Source organism: Cygnus atratus, chromosome 14, assembly GCF_013377495.2.
Source record: "Cygnus atratus isolate AKBS03 ecotype Queensland, Australia chromosome 14, CAtr_DNAZoo_HiC_assembly, whole genome shotgun sequence".
Taxonomy (NCBI): Eukaryota; Metazoa; Chordata; class Aves; order Anseriformes; family Anatidae; genus Cygnus; species Cygnus atratus.
The window spans coordinates 29,879-47,279 of NC_066375.1; the positions used below are offsets into that span (position 1 = coordinate 29,879).

The following is a 17,401-nucleotide window of genomic DNA, read 5'->3' on the forward strand; positions in this document are numbered from 1 at the left end:
TCATCTACAATAAAAGTCTTAATAGCCATCAAATTGAGTTACAAAATAGCAAGTTTAAACACACACACACATACACACAAATCTCTCTTCATGCAGCACATGGATACACTAAAATTCACTTTCCCACCAAACATTGTGAATGTTATAATTTTGTCTAGCTTCACAAATCACATGGACAGAGGTAGATGTGCAAAGACATGGGCTCATGAAACGTATTACCCACAGGTCACAACTGCTGGAAGAGTACTCCAAGACTACGTCTTACAATGGACCAGAGACTGGATTTCTTTTGATCAAGTGCAACAGTCTTCTTAGTAAATGTCACCAACATTTGCTTACTTCTTAACTACTGTATTTTAATTCAGATGCATTTTTTAACATAATAAATAAAGAATAAAATTACAAAATAAAAATCAGCATGTGTTCATTTTATGTCATGATCTCTGGCATGTTAAAACTACAGTTGCAACTTCTCAGGTAGCCTGATTTTGTCCACAAAATGCCCTTCTCCTTAAGGCAAAATGCCGGGTATGCAGACAGCTTTTGCCTTTAAATTCAATACCTCATAGCTGCTTTCTAGCCTTTTGAATACACATGGAGTTTCTTATAATCCTCAAGTTTATTTACACAAAAAGAACTTAAGAATCATGGCAAAGGCCTTTAATCACTAGAACCTTCAGATCAAAATGCTGCCGCTGTGCATTTTCTTAAGATTTGTCAGATTTCCATATATATAAATATACTTCCATGTCCAGTTCTCCAGCTAATTAAGTAAGAAAACTCTCAGAATCTATTCTACAAACTACTGCTGACATTTCATTCTAGGAAATTTTTAGAAAGATTTACTCACTGAGCCTGTCCCTTTATCTCCTTATGCTCCAATGTTCTTCCAGGTATTCCAAGGACAAATGTAATCAGAACTGTAATCAGAAGATTACAAAAAAAAAAAAAAAAAGAAAAAAAAAAGCCTATATATTAATTAAAAAAAAATCCAGAAGCATGCTTTATTAATACTTTTTGTAGTCAAGGAAGTGAAATGTGAATGTTGAGAATAATACTGCCTAACCATCTGTCATTTTCATTACGGCAGTGTCAAAGAACAATCAGAAATCAAAGCCCAAAGAACACTAGACACTATGCATATACGTTGTCTTCTGTTCTTTAACAGGAGTAAGTTTCTTTAGTCAAGTCAAGATCATAAATCATTAGCCTGTAAGTCAAGCCTGGGTTTTTAAAAACAAAGACATTTTGATTATAGCAGAACAACTTAACTATTGAAAAAGTTCTTGTTCATTAGCTACAGCTCATATATCATCCTAGAGCCTCAGAGTACTTTAAAACATACAGCCTTCCCTCTAGGTGTAACCAGCAGTAAGGCTACACGCAGAAAATGTACACATGTAAAAACATGCAACGTATAGCTCAAGAATGACACATCTAAACCCTCTTCCTAAGTATTTTTTACCTCCACACATAACTCTTTGAGAATTCTAGTCCACTGGGCCACAAATAGAAAACTTTTGAAAGAAACAGATACTTATATCAAAAGTCAACAAACATAGCCTTACAGCCCTCAGTTACAGTTCTTCATGAGCCAGCCTTCGACCACTTCACCTGTCTTCAGTCAAACTCAACAATGGTGAAGGTGTACTTGTGGTCAGCTCTCCTAAGGGTGCCTTCTGCAGTTCAGATCACTTCACTCCATGAATGTCAGGTTAGGGTCTAAAAAGTTATTTTTCTTGGGGGTTACTTAAGCTCTTTCTCAGATCCTCCATGGTCCAGACACGGACCAGTGAAAGCTGCTGAGGAAAGAATGGCCCATGATCACATCGCTCTTCGCTCCAAAATCTCTACTTGTAGCTCTCTATTCTTCCTGCTAAGTCTCATCTCTTCTGTCAGCCAAGGCCCATGGTTAAGAGCAACTCACAGCTGCAACAGAAACAGCTTTAACAGTCGTATTTTACCAAGTGATTCCCTAGTAACATTCTCAGGACACAACAGGGCACACAGCATATCACAGGAGGGAGCTGGGTTCTTTAAAACTGCCATAGCTGATTTTCATCCCTTTATTTCTAGAAGGAAACAGAATGGATCAGATTTCCTTCCAGAAACATTCCAGGGCCGAGTAGTGTAATTAAAGAGCAAAACAACCATGTGGGCAAGGATTGCCTGCACTTCCCCAAGTGAAGAGCAGCTTATGGAAAAGCTCTATGGACGAAAAACTTGGGCAAGCACGGGCACAGGACTCTTCCGCATTCCCCGGGTTAAACTGCATCCTACCTATTTCTGAGACGTACAGGCAAAGCGACTCACTCCCTATTAAAGAAACCGTAGCAGCAGCCGACAGCGAGGGAAGGCCAGAGGCCTGCCCTCCAAAGGTCGCCGGGAGCACAGCCATTCAGACGGCAGCGCACAGCCGCAGCTCCCTTGGGCCGCGCCGCGAGCGGGCGTCCGCAGTGCGTTCTGAGGGCCCCGGGCCCGCCACAGGAGCCCGCATGGAGCAGCCGCTGCCCGGGCCCGCAGCCGCGAGACGAGCGGCCCGCGGCAAGGGCCGGGCGGGGCCCTGCCCGAGCGAGAGGCCCGCCGGGGCGCCCCAGGGGCGGGGCGGGGTGGGGGCGGGGCCGGGCCGTTCCGAGGCGGCGCTGCGGCCCCCGGAAGCCCCGCGGTGCGGCCCCAAGAGGGCGTAAGCAGGAAAAGCCTTTTTTGGCCCTCGGAAGGGCCTTAAAAGGCCCGGAGGAAACGCCAAATATGGTAGCCCGGTTCCGGCCGCCGCGAGAGCGGTGTTTCCGTTCGGCCTTGGCAGCCTCGCGGCCGCGTGACACAGCCCAACCCGCCGCCGGCGCGCTCCCGGCCCTGCGGCTCCGCCCCCCGGCCCGGCCCGGCCCGGCCCGGCTCGGCCCGGCCCGGCCCCAGCGGCGCGGCAGCACGGGCGACGCTCCGCGAGCAGCCGCGGAGGGTCCCCGCGGTGCCATCCGAGACCAGCTGGGCTGCTGCCAGCAGTGACGCACGTCTTTTCCTGTCGGTGGGGGTCAGATCTGAAGCTGTACTGTAAATCGCAAACAGCTGAGGTTTAAATCAGCCAAATGGATTTTCTGCCAGCAACTGGAAAAGCAAGAGGGCGTTTGTTGTCCCCAGTGTGCTTCATGCACAGCTCTGGGCTTTATCAGCGTCGGGGGGGGGGTTTCCCCAGCCACTGGCAACACCTGCCGTTTCCTGATGTCCAACCTCCTTGAGCACTGCGGTGGCCTCCTCGAAGGAAGCTTCTCCTGCTCCTAATTAGCAGATGGAGCACACTTCTTAAGAATCAGAAATACTGTCTTTTTCAGAGCACCATAAATCAGTAAGACCTCACAGAAAACGTACAGAAACTCTGAAATCTGCTTTCATGTTGTGGGATAAAGGCCCCAAAAAGAGCCGGAGCAAAAGACTATGCATATTCTTCCCTTTATGTTATACATATGGATGGCCAATGTAAAGCAAAAGTTGCAGCAATTTAGACCAAATGCCAGAGCTTAAATTATGAGCACTTTCTAAGCAGTTACACCAAAGGGTATCAGCATGAAAGAGACCCTAGTTGGCATATGTCAATGTTTTGGCTTTTTTACAAAATAAAGTGTTTTGTTGTTGTTGTTTTCTAAAACAGAGATGCCGTTGTACCAGGGAGCTTCCTGCAATTAGATGCAATTCAGACAAGTGACTCCCCAATTAGACGGGAAGTGTCATCTGCCAGTTCACAGGCAGGATACAGAGCATGTTTACTGTTCCCTCAGGACACTGCTGGCTTGCACCACTTGACTATACTGCTTTCTGAGTTAGGGTTTGCATGAGGCCAATGGTAACCTTACATACCCTGTTCAGTGCCTCTGAGTGCCTCTCATCCCATCCCTGTGGCTGGACACTGCTATATGGGGTTAGTGGCTGTGGTTAGTGCCCACAGCTGTGGGAGGCCAGAGTTCTTCCAGCTAAGGGATGCCTGCAGCACCCTCAAGAGAATGCTGAGGGGGAAGGAGGGGATGACACAGCAGATTGGGGCAGATTTCTGGAGGTGTCGTCAAGTTGAAAGGATCTACCATAACAAAGTGGAGAAAGCGTGGGTCAAGGGGGACTAAGATTTATTTTAACTAGAGAGGAGACTTGCAGACCCCTCCTTCTCCCTTGCACCACTGCCTTGGCACCTGCAAGCTATTCCTGCTTGTAGAGGTGTCCAGCAGGATGTCATGGTCATGGTCTGCTGCTAGAGGGGTTCTTTTGGCTTTCATAACCTTGCAACACTGCCTGACTCAAGGCACTTTGCATAAAACACACCAAAGAGCCGCTATCTTCTTTGCTGCCTTTTTCGGCTTGTTGATTACCATCAGTGCCCATTTCTGAATGAAGTGCTCTGGAGAACCTGAGTCACACTCAGGCTCATCGGGCACTGCTTGAGAGCATGCCTGGTCAGTTTTTTAGCACAATCATAATTCCAGCAGGCTAGATCAGGAGTTAACATAAACTAGATTAAACAAAACGGCAACATCAGAGCCAAGCTGTGCCCGTGGATCAAAAGGGCTAGCTTCAACTGTTTGGGAATTGGAGTTGGGAGAAAGTTTTGTAGTGAGATTTATATAATATTTTCTTCCTTCTTAGAAGCATCACATTCAAAAGCACTTCTTCACTGCCTCATCTCCTATAAATGGGTTTCTCTAACCTCTGACGTGGGTTACATGCTCAGACCATGTGAAGCCCCACATTCTCCCCAGTCCGTCAGCCTAGGCAGGAGCCTCTTGAATTGAAAAGAGCTAATGCTTTTCTCTGAAAAGGCACAGAAAATCACACAAACCAGAGGGCCAGCTGCAAGGTCACTGTTAGCAGCTCCCAGCCTGCCCCCAGCACTGCAGGCACAAACCGACACAGAGACAGAGCAGCACAGGCCCTTCCTCACAGCTTGTTCTGACCCGCTAAGGAGAGTCATACCTGAGAGAAGACAGACTGGGATATACCAACTATTCTGCTTTCAGGTAGCTTCAAGAGCTGCTTCCATTTGCCAGGGGTGGTCTGTATCCTCCAAAAAGAAGAACTAGGTGAAGGGGCTTCATCAGGTTGCCCTTCCTAATCAGTAGACTGAATTTTGGCAAACAGTAGGGCATGAAATCTCCTACAGAGACTGCTTACCAGTTCACATTGTGTCCGGTATGTTCATCAAGGCCTGTATTTGCATTGCAGCTCCTCACAACTCTAAATATTAGTAGTTTGTAGAGAACTCACCAGGAAAGACTAGCACTGGAACCCTCTTTTGTACCTGAACTGCCACTTCTCACGACACCAAACTCCTTTGAATTCACTACATAGAGAGTTCACACACACTCTGAAATGTATTTTAAACCACTAAGTAAGGAGGCCTGTAAATGCTAAAACGTTTGTACTAAAGGATATCCAGCAAGTGTACTTTTACATACTATGTTGTGTAACTTATGTGAGGAACTTATAACAGTCCTCAGCTGTTCAGAGCTACCTCACATTGCTAGCCATTTGGACTGATCTTATTTTCAATAGAGAAACTACTTTATTACCTTGCCTTTCCTCTCTTGGCACCCAGAAGGCTTTCTGACTACCTATGAGCACATAGTTGAGATTCTAAATTTCAAACCTCAGCTTCAGCACTGGGAAAATTGTTTTTCTTTCTAGGATTAGCTCACATGCTTCTGGAGGAGCCTGGAGACAGAAAAAAATAGGAATTGTGATGTCTTCAAAACAGCAGGTGATGCATCTAATAAAGGGACATGTGCTACATCCATGCCATTGCCAACTACTGGACTCAGAAATGATTGATCTCCCCTCCTTTCTTCAAGCAGGTACTTCTCTAAGAGAAGATTCTCTAAGAGAAGAAAAGCAGCTGTTACTTCCCAGCAACTCAAGCAGCTGGTTGCTGCAGCACAGTCTTCCTGTATAGCAGCTTAAAGGAAAACATGAAAGCTTCCATGATTTGATATTTATTTATTTTTTTTTCTGAAGGGTATTGTACACCAAATATCCCATTGGCAGGAAAGCGCATTCAATGTGTTTAGAAGCCAAACAGTCACTTTCATTTTAACAAACACAATTACAAAGTAAAAATAAAACACAAAATAATGAACCACATGTTCATAACATACAAAAGATGCTGCCTACTCAGTAGGTAACTACAACATTCCAACTCCTGAATATATATATATTTATAAATTTACATTCTTGTAACAAAAATAGACTTTGAGAGTTTTTTTTTTTTTCCCCCTTACATTCTCTCTCCCAGGGCATTCTCGTGCAGCCCTCCCCACCCATTCCCTGCTCTCCCTTACATTCTTTGTGTAGCATCCCTTTCACTTTAAGGCAAGATGCAAAGCATCCATTCACACAAATGCATGATGTCAGCAAGGCTTCACAAAAAGGCACCAAGACTTGTAACTCTAAAAACAAAACTTCTGCCACAGGTGAGTGTCTCATCAGGTGATTTTTACATAGCATCACTCTTACATGCTCAAATACAGTAAGTGCTGTTCCCAAAGAAGTTTTAAACTCGTTACAGCATTGTCACTAAAATAGAGTTAACATTTACAAAATATGGCCCTGCAAACTCCAAATAATACAATATGGATATGCAAAGATTTTTCACATCAATAGTACCTAAAGGAAAGCAAAACCATGGCACATGTACAATTTACATCAGCTATGTACTTAATCAAAGGTCCTTTCTTCCTAATAAAATACTATTGTTTACGGGGAAAATTATACTGAACTTATATTGACAGTCCATGCAAATTAAGTCATTCAACAGAGGTGGAAAACTTAAACAGCAGTTGTTTCAGGCAGCTGAAGTTTGAAGAAACGGTAGACAGCCTTGCAACATATGGTGTTGGAGGAGTAATTGGAGACTCCATGTCTCATAGTACCAATGGAAGAGGTAAACGCTCCTGCTCCAGAAGGTGATCTCAGCAAATCTCAATTGTCCTTGGAGAAAAGGTTGATGTCATGTCTGAAAGTGCTGATGTCACCTGAGAGCTGAAATTATTGGTGATCCCTGGAGATGGGAAGGAAGTGGCCACTTGGGTCTGAAAAGTGACAGTGCCAGAGGGGTAAGTGGTTGCTATAGACGGAGATGGGAATGTCGTGTGTGCAGGGGAGGGATATGAAGATGGGGCAGGGGAAGAATACACTGTGCGCACTGGTGAGGGGTAAGTGGTGGCAATGGAGGAAGGGTAGGATGTAGCCACAGAGGATGAGTAGGCAGCAACCGGAGAAGTAGTTGAGACCGGAGCTGCCTTTTCTGCTTTCTTGTCCTTCTGCCTAAGGTGGATTTTAGTGTGTCTCTTCCTCTCATCACTTCTGGCAAACTTTCTGCCACAAATGTCACAGGCAAATGGCTTCTCTCCTGTGTGCGTGCGGATGTGAGTGGTCAAGTGATCGCTCCTGCTGAAGTTCCGCATGCAAATGCGGCACTGGAAAGGTTTCTGTCCTGTGTGGATGCGAATATGACGAGTTAGCTCATCAGACCGTGAAAACCTTCTGTCACAGGACTCCACTGGGCAGGCATAGGGCCGTTCATGAGGAGGTGTCTTGCTGGGGCGGTTGGGGTATTTCCTCATTCTGCTGGGCTTGATCAGCTGGGACTGATAATTAGTGTTGAGGGTCTTCAACTCTTGGGAGCCAGTCTGTGTGGCAAATGCCTTGATAGTGGACAGCGGCGTGAGGGAAGGCTGCTGTGCTCTGTTCTCAAGGGCTGGAAAGGGCTTCTGATCAGCTGGGATAAGGCTGAGCTCACCCTGTTGCTGAGGGAACAGGTAATCCGGAATCATTGGCACCTGAAAGTTGGTTTTAGCAGCTGGATAAGCTGGAGGTGGATACTGCATGGGAGCTCCAGAGGGGTTGGGAAAGGACTGGGTCTGCGGTTCAGGAAAAATGTCAGAGCTAGAATTGGGAAAAGTTGGTGCAGCTGAATAAATTGGACTGTTCTCGCTGGCTTGGACAGAACAGCTCAGAGGGGGGCTCTGCGAGGAGGAGGAGGGTGATGATGAAGACGGTGTTGAGGTGGGAGGTGCGTTGGCCATGCCCACCAGCCCACTGACAAGGCTGAAGAGAGGTTCTGGCCATAAGGTGTTGCTGCTGTTGGGTGCTGGCTCTAGGGAGAAGCGCCCCGTGTAGGTTATTGGTGGCAGCCGCGTTGTTTGGTTGGGATAACTGGTTTCTGGCAGGGTTTTCTCATTGTTCAGGGAGATCTCAGGAAAAGTGTCTGAAAAGAGAAGGGTGGCGATTACTTCCAGCAGCCACTGCAGCTCCGGAGCTGTTGCGAGCGCTTTGCAAGCCATCCCCACGCAGTGCAGCCCCAGATCCTTGCTTCTGGTTAATTAATAATTGAGTGCAACATATTGCAGCGCCGCTGGCAGGTCTCCAGCAGCAACGAGCCCAGAGCCGCTGACGCACACGGGAGAATCCCCCCGCGCAGCCGCCGGGACCGGGGCGCCGCTCCATCGCGGAGCCCCCGCGGGCGCTGCTGCCCCCGCGGCTGACCGGGACCGCCCCCCCCCCGCCCCGGCGAGGTCAGCGCTCTTACCTGCCGCGAGATGCTCGAAGTGTTGCTCTCCGGGCTCCCCGGCCGCGCCGAAGCCCGCGCTCTCGGGCGCCCCGGGGGGCGCGAGGAACTGCGGGCCCCCACCACTGAGCAGCATCATCTCCTCCAGCTTGGGGTAGTGACTGTCCATGGCGGGGGGCGAGTGCGGGAAGGCGCCGAAGGGCTCGGAAATCTGCAGCGGGGGCAGGAGCTGCATCTCTGCCTTGGCCGCGGCCATGAGGGCGCCGGGCTCGGGCTCTGACGGGTGGCGCCGCCGCCGCGGGCCCGGCGGACGGGCCGGCTGCGGCGAGGCGGCCGTTGCCTGCTGCCTGCCCTGCGCCGCGGTCGCCCCGGCGCTGCCCGCTGGAAGCGCTCGACTCCCCGCCCGCCCGCCCGGGGCTCCCCCCGGCTCTGCCCGCTGGAAGCGCCCGGCTCCCCGCCCGCCCCGGAGCCTCCTCTATATATCGGGTCCCACCGGCCGCGGCCCGCCCCGGCCCTGACGTACATGGCCATATATGGAAAGCAGGAAGCCCTAATATGGATGCGGGCCGGAGGACCCCGCCTAGCGTCAGCGCCTGGCACCGGGGAAAGCCGGGCAGCGGGGGCCCCGCCCGCCCCGGCCTGGGAGCCCCGCGCCCGCCCCGACCCTGTCCCCCGCCGCGGGCAGCGCCGCCGCAGCGTCTCCGGCCCAGGGGCGAGCGGTGTCCGGCCCCCGCCCGCCTTGGCCAGCCCGCCGGAAGCCTCCGCTGCGCCTTCCATATTAGGAAACAGCCTTATAAGTCTCGGTTCCGGCGGAGGCATCCCGCTCCTTATTTGGCGATTCCGGCCCCGGCTGCGGGAATCGGAGGGGCGGGCTCGGGGAGCCCGGACGAGGGGCCCAGGTTGCCGCCAGGACGCGCGCGCGCCCGCCCGCCCCCGGGCCGCGAGAGCGCGCGGCTTCGTCGCCGGGCGGGCGGCACCGAGATGTCGGGGAACACCGGGGTGGCTCCGGCCCCGCCGGCGGCGGCGGCATCGCGGGCAGAACGCCCCCCCCGCTCGCGCTACCCGCCTCCCCCCCGTGCCCGCGGAGGGGCCGCGTGCCGGCAGCTCCGCAGCCGCGATGCGGGGGAGTTTCCCGGGCGCTGGCAGCGCGCCCCGGGCGGGGGCTGCCTGCTCCCGGAAAAGGGAATCTCTGGGACTCCGGAGCTCTGCCGGGAGCGTCTTGCTCCGCCCGCTCCCGCCGAGAGCGGAGGAGCTCTACCCACCGCACCAGACCGTGGCAGACCCAGGCGCTCTGCGCCGCCCGCACGCGACAGAGTGCGGGGCACTGCTAAAACCAGAGCCCCCGGGCACCGCGCGGCCGCAGCCCCCGCTGACTCGGCCGCGATGGAAAGTGACACTGCTCGGGACTCTGCTCTCGCACCCTGAGGGTTGCCCCTTAGCGCGGTCGCAGCTCCTTCTTGCCCCGCGGGCTACTCTCACGCCGACTCCGCGCGGGACCGCCGGCCGTCTACGGAGGGGCCGAGAGCTCCGTCTCCCCGCCCGAGGCGGCACATACAGCGCGGTAACACCGCAGACGACTTCCCCGGGCGGCGGGGAGCCTCCCGCGCTATAAATAGGCGCTCGACACGGCCGCCGCTCCGCCCCGCCCTGCCGCCAGCGCGCCGCGGCGCGGGGCTCCCCTGGCGCTGGGCCAGGCGGCAGCGGCGACGCAGTGCGGCCGCAGTGCGCGTGCGTGGCCGTGGCCGTGGCCGTGGCCGTGGCCGTGGCCGCCGCCGCGCCGGGGGTTTCCCCGCAGTGCGCGGCTTTGTGCCCGGGGGCAGCGGGGCGTCCCGGCACGGCCTCTGCAGCCCCGTGCTCCGCCTGCGCCGGGTCTGGGATGCCGCCAGCGTTGGCCGCCCCTGCCCGGCTGCGGCGGGGAGCTCTCCGGAGCGCCGCCTCGCTGCCGTCCGTGGCTCCGCTCTCTCGCCGCGGACGGCGCTCGCTTTGCCGCAGAGGTGGAGGGGAACGGCGGGTGCCGCGGTGCCCGTTCGCGGCGCGGACTCCCGGCCGCTCCCATGCGCGAGCGCTCGCTCGGGGCACAGCCCGCGTACGGCGGGAGCGCGCCGCGCTGCCCGCAGCCCCCACCAGCGCTGCGTTGGGGCAGCTGCCCGCCCGGCGCGAAGCTGAGCCACGCACTTCGGGAGCCGTTGCCACGGGAAGGCGCTCGTGTAAATCACAGCGCTAGGCGCTGCTGCATTCAAGCTGCGAGCAACAGCAGGGCTCTGTCTGCCCGTTTTCATAGAAACTTCACACCTCCCTCATGTACTGTTTTAACCGAGTTGCTGTATTTTGGGTCATGTCTTGTCAGTAACAGTGTGCAGTACTTCCTGCACGGGTGCATTTCCACCCCCGAATCAGCTACGGGTTGCAGTTACACAGTGCCTCCAGGAAAGATGTGGAAAGCTCCTTCTCATCTGCAGCCTCTGTTACTCAATGTTAGCTAATATGCGTTTGTTACTGACTCTCTAGGGAGAGAAATCACATTGTTTTTCAAATGTCAGTGCACTAGACCAAACTTCTAACTTAAACATCTGATTTATTGATTCTCCTTTTTTGAATAAATTCAAATATCTGCTGCAGGTTTTGATTACTCCTATACATAATGATTACAGCTGGTCTCTGTTTTCTGCCAGCCTATTGCAGTTTGGAGCCCTGTTAGGAAGGATCGTTCTAATGCTATAGGCCTGCTATAGAATCCAGAAATCACTGAGGTTGGAAGGGACATCTGTAGATCACGTAGTTCAACTAGTCCCCTCAAAACAGGATCACCTTGAGCAGGCTGCCCAGGACGTTGTCCAATTGGATTTTAAATATCTCCAAAGATGTAATCTCCATAACTGCTCTAGGTAACCTGTTCAAGTGTTCAGTCACCCTTACAGAAGAAAGAAAAGAAATTAAGAAATTAGAAAGGAAGAAAGGGAGGGAGGGAGGGAGGGAGGGAAGGAAGGAAGAAAACATTTTTCTTATGTTTAAAAGGAATTTCTTTTGGTTTGTGCCCACTTCCTATTGTCACTAGATACTACTGAGAAGAGTCTGGATCCATCTTCTTTACACCTTCTTGTAGGATATTTATGCACGTTGATGACAGCCTCCCCTGAGCGTTCTCTCTTCCAGGCTAAAATGCCCTAGGTCTCTCAATTTCTCCTATATGACAGTCCTATAATTGCTCCAGTTATACAACTGTTAAAGGCCCTTTGCTGAACTTGCTCCAGTATGTCCATATCTGTCTTGTTCTGGGGAAGAGACCTGCTTCAGAGCTGCAGAGTGGTGTAACTAGCTTGAGCTGCACATAAATTATAGTAATAAAGACCATTTTGCAACATGTCCCCTACCATTCTGGTGAGGCTTCTTGGATTCACTGAAGTACTGGAAAGGCAGCTACATTTTGGCCAATTACTGGGATATAAATGTATGACCTCAAGTGTGTATACTGAGCTAGGAAATCACTTGTTGACTTTCACACACTGGGACAGACAATATTTGCTATTTTTGCTATATTTGCAATATTTGCTAACACAATATTCTGTGTTCCATTTTCTTTTTCTCAGTAATAATAAAAAAAAAGCAGGTCTGTAGGAACTGTATTAAGGAAGTTAGATATTTACAACTGAACAAAAAGATCTGTTTAGTTCAGCCCAGTCAGCCACTCATTAGAGTGAGGAATGTTGTGGTGAGACTGATTAGAAGCTGTGAATGAAAGCTGTTGTAGTAAGCAGAACCATTATCTATTAGAATAAGATAATATCTGCACTTCTTTTTCTAGGTACCATCACTTGAATAATTATAATACTTCTAAATAATTTGTTACTACAAATCAGTATTTTAAACAGTGTATTTAAAAAAAAAAGGCACTATTTTAATAAATTCTTAACAACTTGCTTAACATTAGTAGAAGCACAAAAGTGTATGATTTTATCACTCAGTCACAATTTTATTTGAGAATTTAATAATTTTGGTTGCAATTTTCTAATGAATAAACACATGCAATACTCTGAGTATCCTTGAGAGTCCACCATCATTAAATGTGCTTGCTGTCTCTTGATGTATTTCCACAACAGACGTGCTATTCCAGAGTGAGGGAGGAATGCAATGGGGTGAGGAAACGAGAAGAGGGAATGGGATATTAAGTGTCATGAATAAGTCATTCATCTCAATTCACCAGAATAGGCAGTCTCTGCTTCAAGTTTATAGAACATCATAGAACAAGTTTACAGAACCTAAACTAACAGATTTCTCTCTCTCTCTCTCTCTTTTTTTTTTTAATCTGATATTGTAATACTAGTGTTACTTTCTGTTTTCTGAATCATAGGTATTTTTTTCTTCAGCTTCATTTCTTTTCTGCAATTGGACAGAAATTGTTGGTAATATACATATACAAATACTCCTGTGGTAGTAGCATCAGTCAGTTTGACAGGTTACAAATCTCCGCTTAATAACAAAATTTACTGAAAGGTTCAAGTTATTTCTACATACTTGTTCAAACACTTTTTCTCTCTTCTGTTCATTTCTATCACAATGAGTAGTAGAACTTAAGCTTTTCTTCAAATACCATGGTTTGGTTTGGCTCCTCAACATTTTGCTAATATTGCAGAATACTCTTTCCTTCTTTCCCTCTTTTCTTTTTTCCCATCTCTTTCAAGACCAGAAGAAACTGTATTTCAACTACTGTCTGATTCCCAGTTACAGAATTTCACTCAAAAACCTGGCATACGTTAGGCCCAATATTCCATTTTAGCTGAAGTACATCACTCAGAAAATCATCTTTTTATCTAAAATCTGAAATCTTGAAGAGATGGGAAATCTAGTGCTTTCTTTTCTACCTTATCTCAACAGCCTTTTTTATCAATGCAATTCTAGTTTAAGAATTCCAATAAGAATCAAAACAAAGTAACAAAAAAGAAATTGATTCCCTAGCTTACATAGTCCATCTTTAGATATAATCTTTAATTTTTCTGATCTTTCATTTTGTGTCAGAAAGAACCTGTCAGAACTACTCTTTTTTTTTTTTTTTTTCCCAATTAAAATGTCTTGCATATTGTAATCTAGTTACAATAATCCACCCAAAGCAGGTTGTCCAGGACCATGTCCAGACAGATTCTGAGTACCTCCACGGAAGGAGATGCCACAACCACGCTGGGCAATGTGTGCCGTTGCTCTGTCACCTGCACTGTAAAGAAGTGCTTCCTGATGTTCAGGCAGAGCTTCCTGTGTTTCCTTTTTGTGCCCTTGGCATCTTGTCCTGCCACTGGGCACTGCTGAAAAGAACCTGGCTCCATCCTTCTCTCAACCTCTGATCAGGTGTTTACGTACATTGATGAGATCCCCTGAGCCTTCTCTCCTCCAGGCTTAACAGTCCTGGCTCTCTCAGCCTGTATCATGATCAAGCAAAGATTATCAAGAGTGGCTTCACAATGACATCTACTAGTTCCTGCAGGTAAATTACTTGTCTCCCCTTGGCACAAGGCCCTTCAGCTGCACAACAGGACTCTTCACCTATGGGGTGCATTACCTTATGTCTTTAAAAATATATATATATATTTTAAATTAAACCTTTATAATTTGGTAGTTTTAATACTGGCAATATGAATCATGAGCCAGTGGTTGTGATAGTACTGTGGCTCAGTGATAGTACCCGATGTTGATTTAACAGAGAGACCAAACAAACTGTGATCTTCCTGTCTACAAGCGCTACATGAAACAAAATGTCCATTGCTATATGATGCACAGCACCTGCATGACTGCACAGCAGTTTATATGATTACACAGTTCATATCACAGCAGTACCTGTCCATGAACACAGTTTTCCATTCTTTTAAGTACTGGCAATATAAGACCTCCTAACTGTGATAGCGTCTGATATTTCTGCATATTTTTATTTTTTTAATATAGATATATAATCTTTTTGGTGGATACAAATCAGTTGATATGAATCTTGGGTTTCAGTTTGCTTGCTTGCTTAGTAGAAGTTCATACAGACTTATTTTCAGCTGTTGTGTAACTTTCAATATTTTATTTATTTATATCAAAGTCATTTGTTATACTGTTGTGCTAGAAAAGCATCACAGTCCCTTTAAAACGTTTCTATATAACTAGTTACTTCCAGGTCTTGCCAACTTGTGCTATGACTAAAGGTAAAGTGGCAGCTGTTTCTGATTGCACTGTCTATAGCTGAGTTTGACTTCCAGTGCCAAAAAGTGTTAACAAACTTTCCTACATTTGAAACTTGCCTAGTGTTCTAACATACATTTTCTTTTAATTAGATGCACATTTCACTTTACCCAGAAACATAGTTTTTGTGTGGAATGCACATGCACTTTTGGCAAAATTCATTCATTTTCTTTAAGAGATCTTATTTTTCCCGAATATCTAATAATAACAACAGTGATCATAATTTCTCAGGATCTTTCACTAGTTGTTCAAATACACATGCCTTGATTTTCTTTACCCCAACCCTCCAAATACCTCATCCTGTTCCCTCTTCTATTTCTCCCTGCACTGTTTTTAATAGTCCAGACTGTAAAACAAGTTTATATAGATATTCCCTTTAAAAAGTTTTATTAGTCTCTAATGTTATTATTCTCTATTTATCATGTTGTATTATACTATATGCTTGAAGAGTTAGAAACAGGAGGGAGAATTCCAGCTTTGTAAACAAATGCTGTAGAGTTGTTTCTCCCTTCCTAGTCTCTAGAAGCAAGCTATCTGATTTAAAAATCTGCTATATTTTTATGTATTGCGCTGTAGGATCTTTTACAAATACTTTGATTTTATTTAACATTATTTTTTCTTTCTGTGCACTTAATTTCACTACAAAGTCTATTGCTTTGAGATGGAGGCCCAGAGGGAAGGAATATAAATGTACTTGTAATTTAAAATCTAAAAATACTTACATTTAAGCATCCTTTCCAGTCCTATGAACAGCGAGATACAGATTTTATCAGCACTTTTTGAATGCATGGCTTTGCTCTAGGGACTGAGGTGGACGTCCTTGTATTTGCTGCAAAATTCCTACCCTGTTCCGGCACGTGACTCTCCTTCGTTTTGTAAACAGGCCTGAAATTCATTACACACATCCTTTGTAGTGGTATTATCTAACCACAAGAGGGAACTCTTCCCTGTGATTGTTTCAGGAGCTGGGCGTGGTCTACCAGATCACCTAAAGAAATGGTTTTGTAAGAAACAGTTTACTTGCTTGTTTTATTTATTTATTTATCCATCCTTTGATCTCAGATATTATATATGAGCATAAAGGTGACAGCACATATTTTTTTCTCAGAAATCTAAGAAGTCTGAGCGTTTTTTCCCCCAAGCTTTGATGCTTTAATTTAAACAAATCCTTAAAAATAGTTAATTTGGGATGCATGACTTAGTGGACTTCAAAAGCCTATAAAGCCTGAATCATTGCAAAAAAAGAGTTGCTATACACTACTTAAGTAACACCCCCCCCCCCCTCCCCCCAAGGGTATCTCTGCTCTGGTAAATTCTCATCTCCAATTTCGATAATTTGGCTGCGGTTGCTAAGAGATGATGCTTACCTTTGTTCACTGTTAACGCTGATACAAATAGTATTAGGTCTCCTATGGTATCAGGATGAGTAAGAGTATTAGCCATATATAAGTCTCTCTTCTATGATCTCTGCAGAATTATTACATGAAAAATATTACCAAAAGTAGAGTTAAGTAGATGAAGAAAGGCAAAGCAGACAACAGTTGTGAACATGGTAAGATTCAACACAAATGAAGAAGGCAGATGCTTCTACAAGTGCTGGGATTTCACTGCTACTATTTCCTACAATTTCATATGTTCCTATTCTTCTTCAGGACAAAAATCACTGATGCCATCTACTGCATATGCATTTATCTGTAGAGATGAAGGGTTGTTTAGGATGCCAGGCAGACTTTGTATACTAAAGAAAGGAGGGTTTCTGAAAGCAGACGACCATTTCCTTTTAAATGAATATATATATAAAAATATAAGGAGGTATTGTCTAGCTGAAGACAGCTTTGACCTAGCAAGACCATCAACATCTGTAGCAAAGCACCCTGAAAAAAACGTGTGTGGAATTGCTATTTACATGAGAGTAAAATCCATGAGGGTTTGATTACTCAGTAGGACTATAATTAACTTAATTTCAGAGACAGTACGTTACTTTCTGAACTAATCTTGCCTCTGTAGTTTGATTTACTGAGGAAAAAACGATCAACGCATTTTTTTTAAAAAAGAAGTTAATTTAAGAAGTTAATTTCAAAGCCAGGTTGGACAGACTGGTCTGATTATATAATCAGACCCTGTGTTTACCAGTGGCCAGAGATATTAATCCACTGTTTACATAAGAAATAAAATTTATATGTGATTTTGAGCTGCAATATAAAAATTAACTGAATTGCAGATGGTCTGTCTATTGGGGCAGGAGGCATGGACTGTTGGATGAGCCATATGCAAATGCCTGTTAAAGTGCTGAGTCCTAGAAACCATGTTCAGGACACTACTGAATTGTAATTTTGTTCCTAACTTATCCTTCCTATATCTTAAGAATGCTAAATTCACATCTACCACTCAGAAAGGGCAATGTAGATAAAAGAGCTAGATCCCAAAGTGTTCAGACTATCAAAGGAAGTAGTACTACTTATTGCTGAACTTGAACGACTGTGGATTAGTGTAGTAGACAGTAAAGACTATATAACAACAAGGTAGCAAGAGTATGCAACATCTGATAAAAAACTACTCTGTCAAGCAAACAAACAATCAAAGGAACAAAATATTTTCCGATCTCATATCTGCAGAGTGGAAAACTGTGTTCATGGACAGGTACTGCTGTGA

At 46.9% G+C, this 17,401-nt stretch overlaps 2 protein-coding genes across 2 annotated transcripts in view; both read right to left on the reverse strand.

The window, feature by feature from the left end:
- Window positions 1–5,911: 5,911 nt before the first annotated feature.
- EGR1 (early growth response 1) lies at window positions 5,912–8,818 on the reverse strand. Its single transcript, XM_035560653.2, has 2 exons — window positions 8,564–8,818; window positions 5,912–8,242 (listed from the first exon to the last, which is right to left on the reverse strand). Exons 1-2 carry the CDS (start codon window positions 8,796–8,798, stop codon window positions 6,945–6,947), a joined length of 1,533 nt encoding a protein of 510 aa, XP_035416546.1. The 5' UTR covers window positions 8,799–8,818; the 3' UTR covers window positions 5,912–6,944.
- A 3,583-nt stretch (window positions 8,819–12,401) lies between these two features.
- Window positions 12,402–17,401, reverse strand: part of REEP2 (receptor accessory protein 2) — a 44,139-nt gene continuing 39,139 nt past the window's right edge. The window contains exons 11-13 of the transcript XR_004780779.2: window positions 16,117–16,216; window positions 15,472–15,737; window positions 12,402–13,950 (exon numbers count right to left, since the gene is read on the reverse strand). The gene's annotated coding sequence lies outside the window, so the exon portion shown is untranslated. The remainder of the gene's footprint in view (window positions 13,951–15,471; window positions 15,738–16,116; window positions 16,217–17,401) is intronic.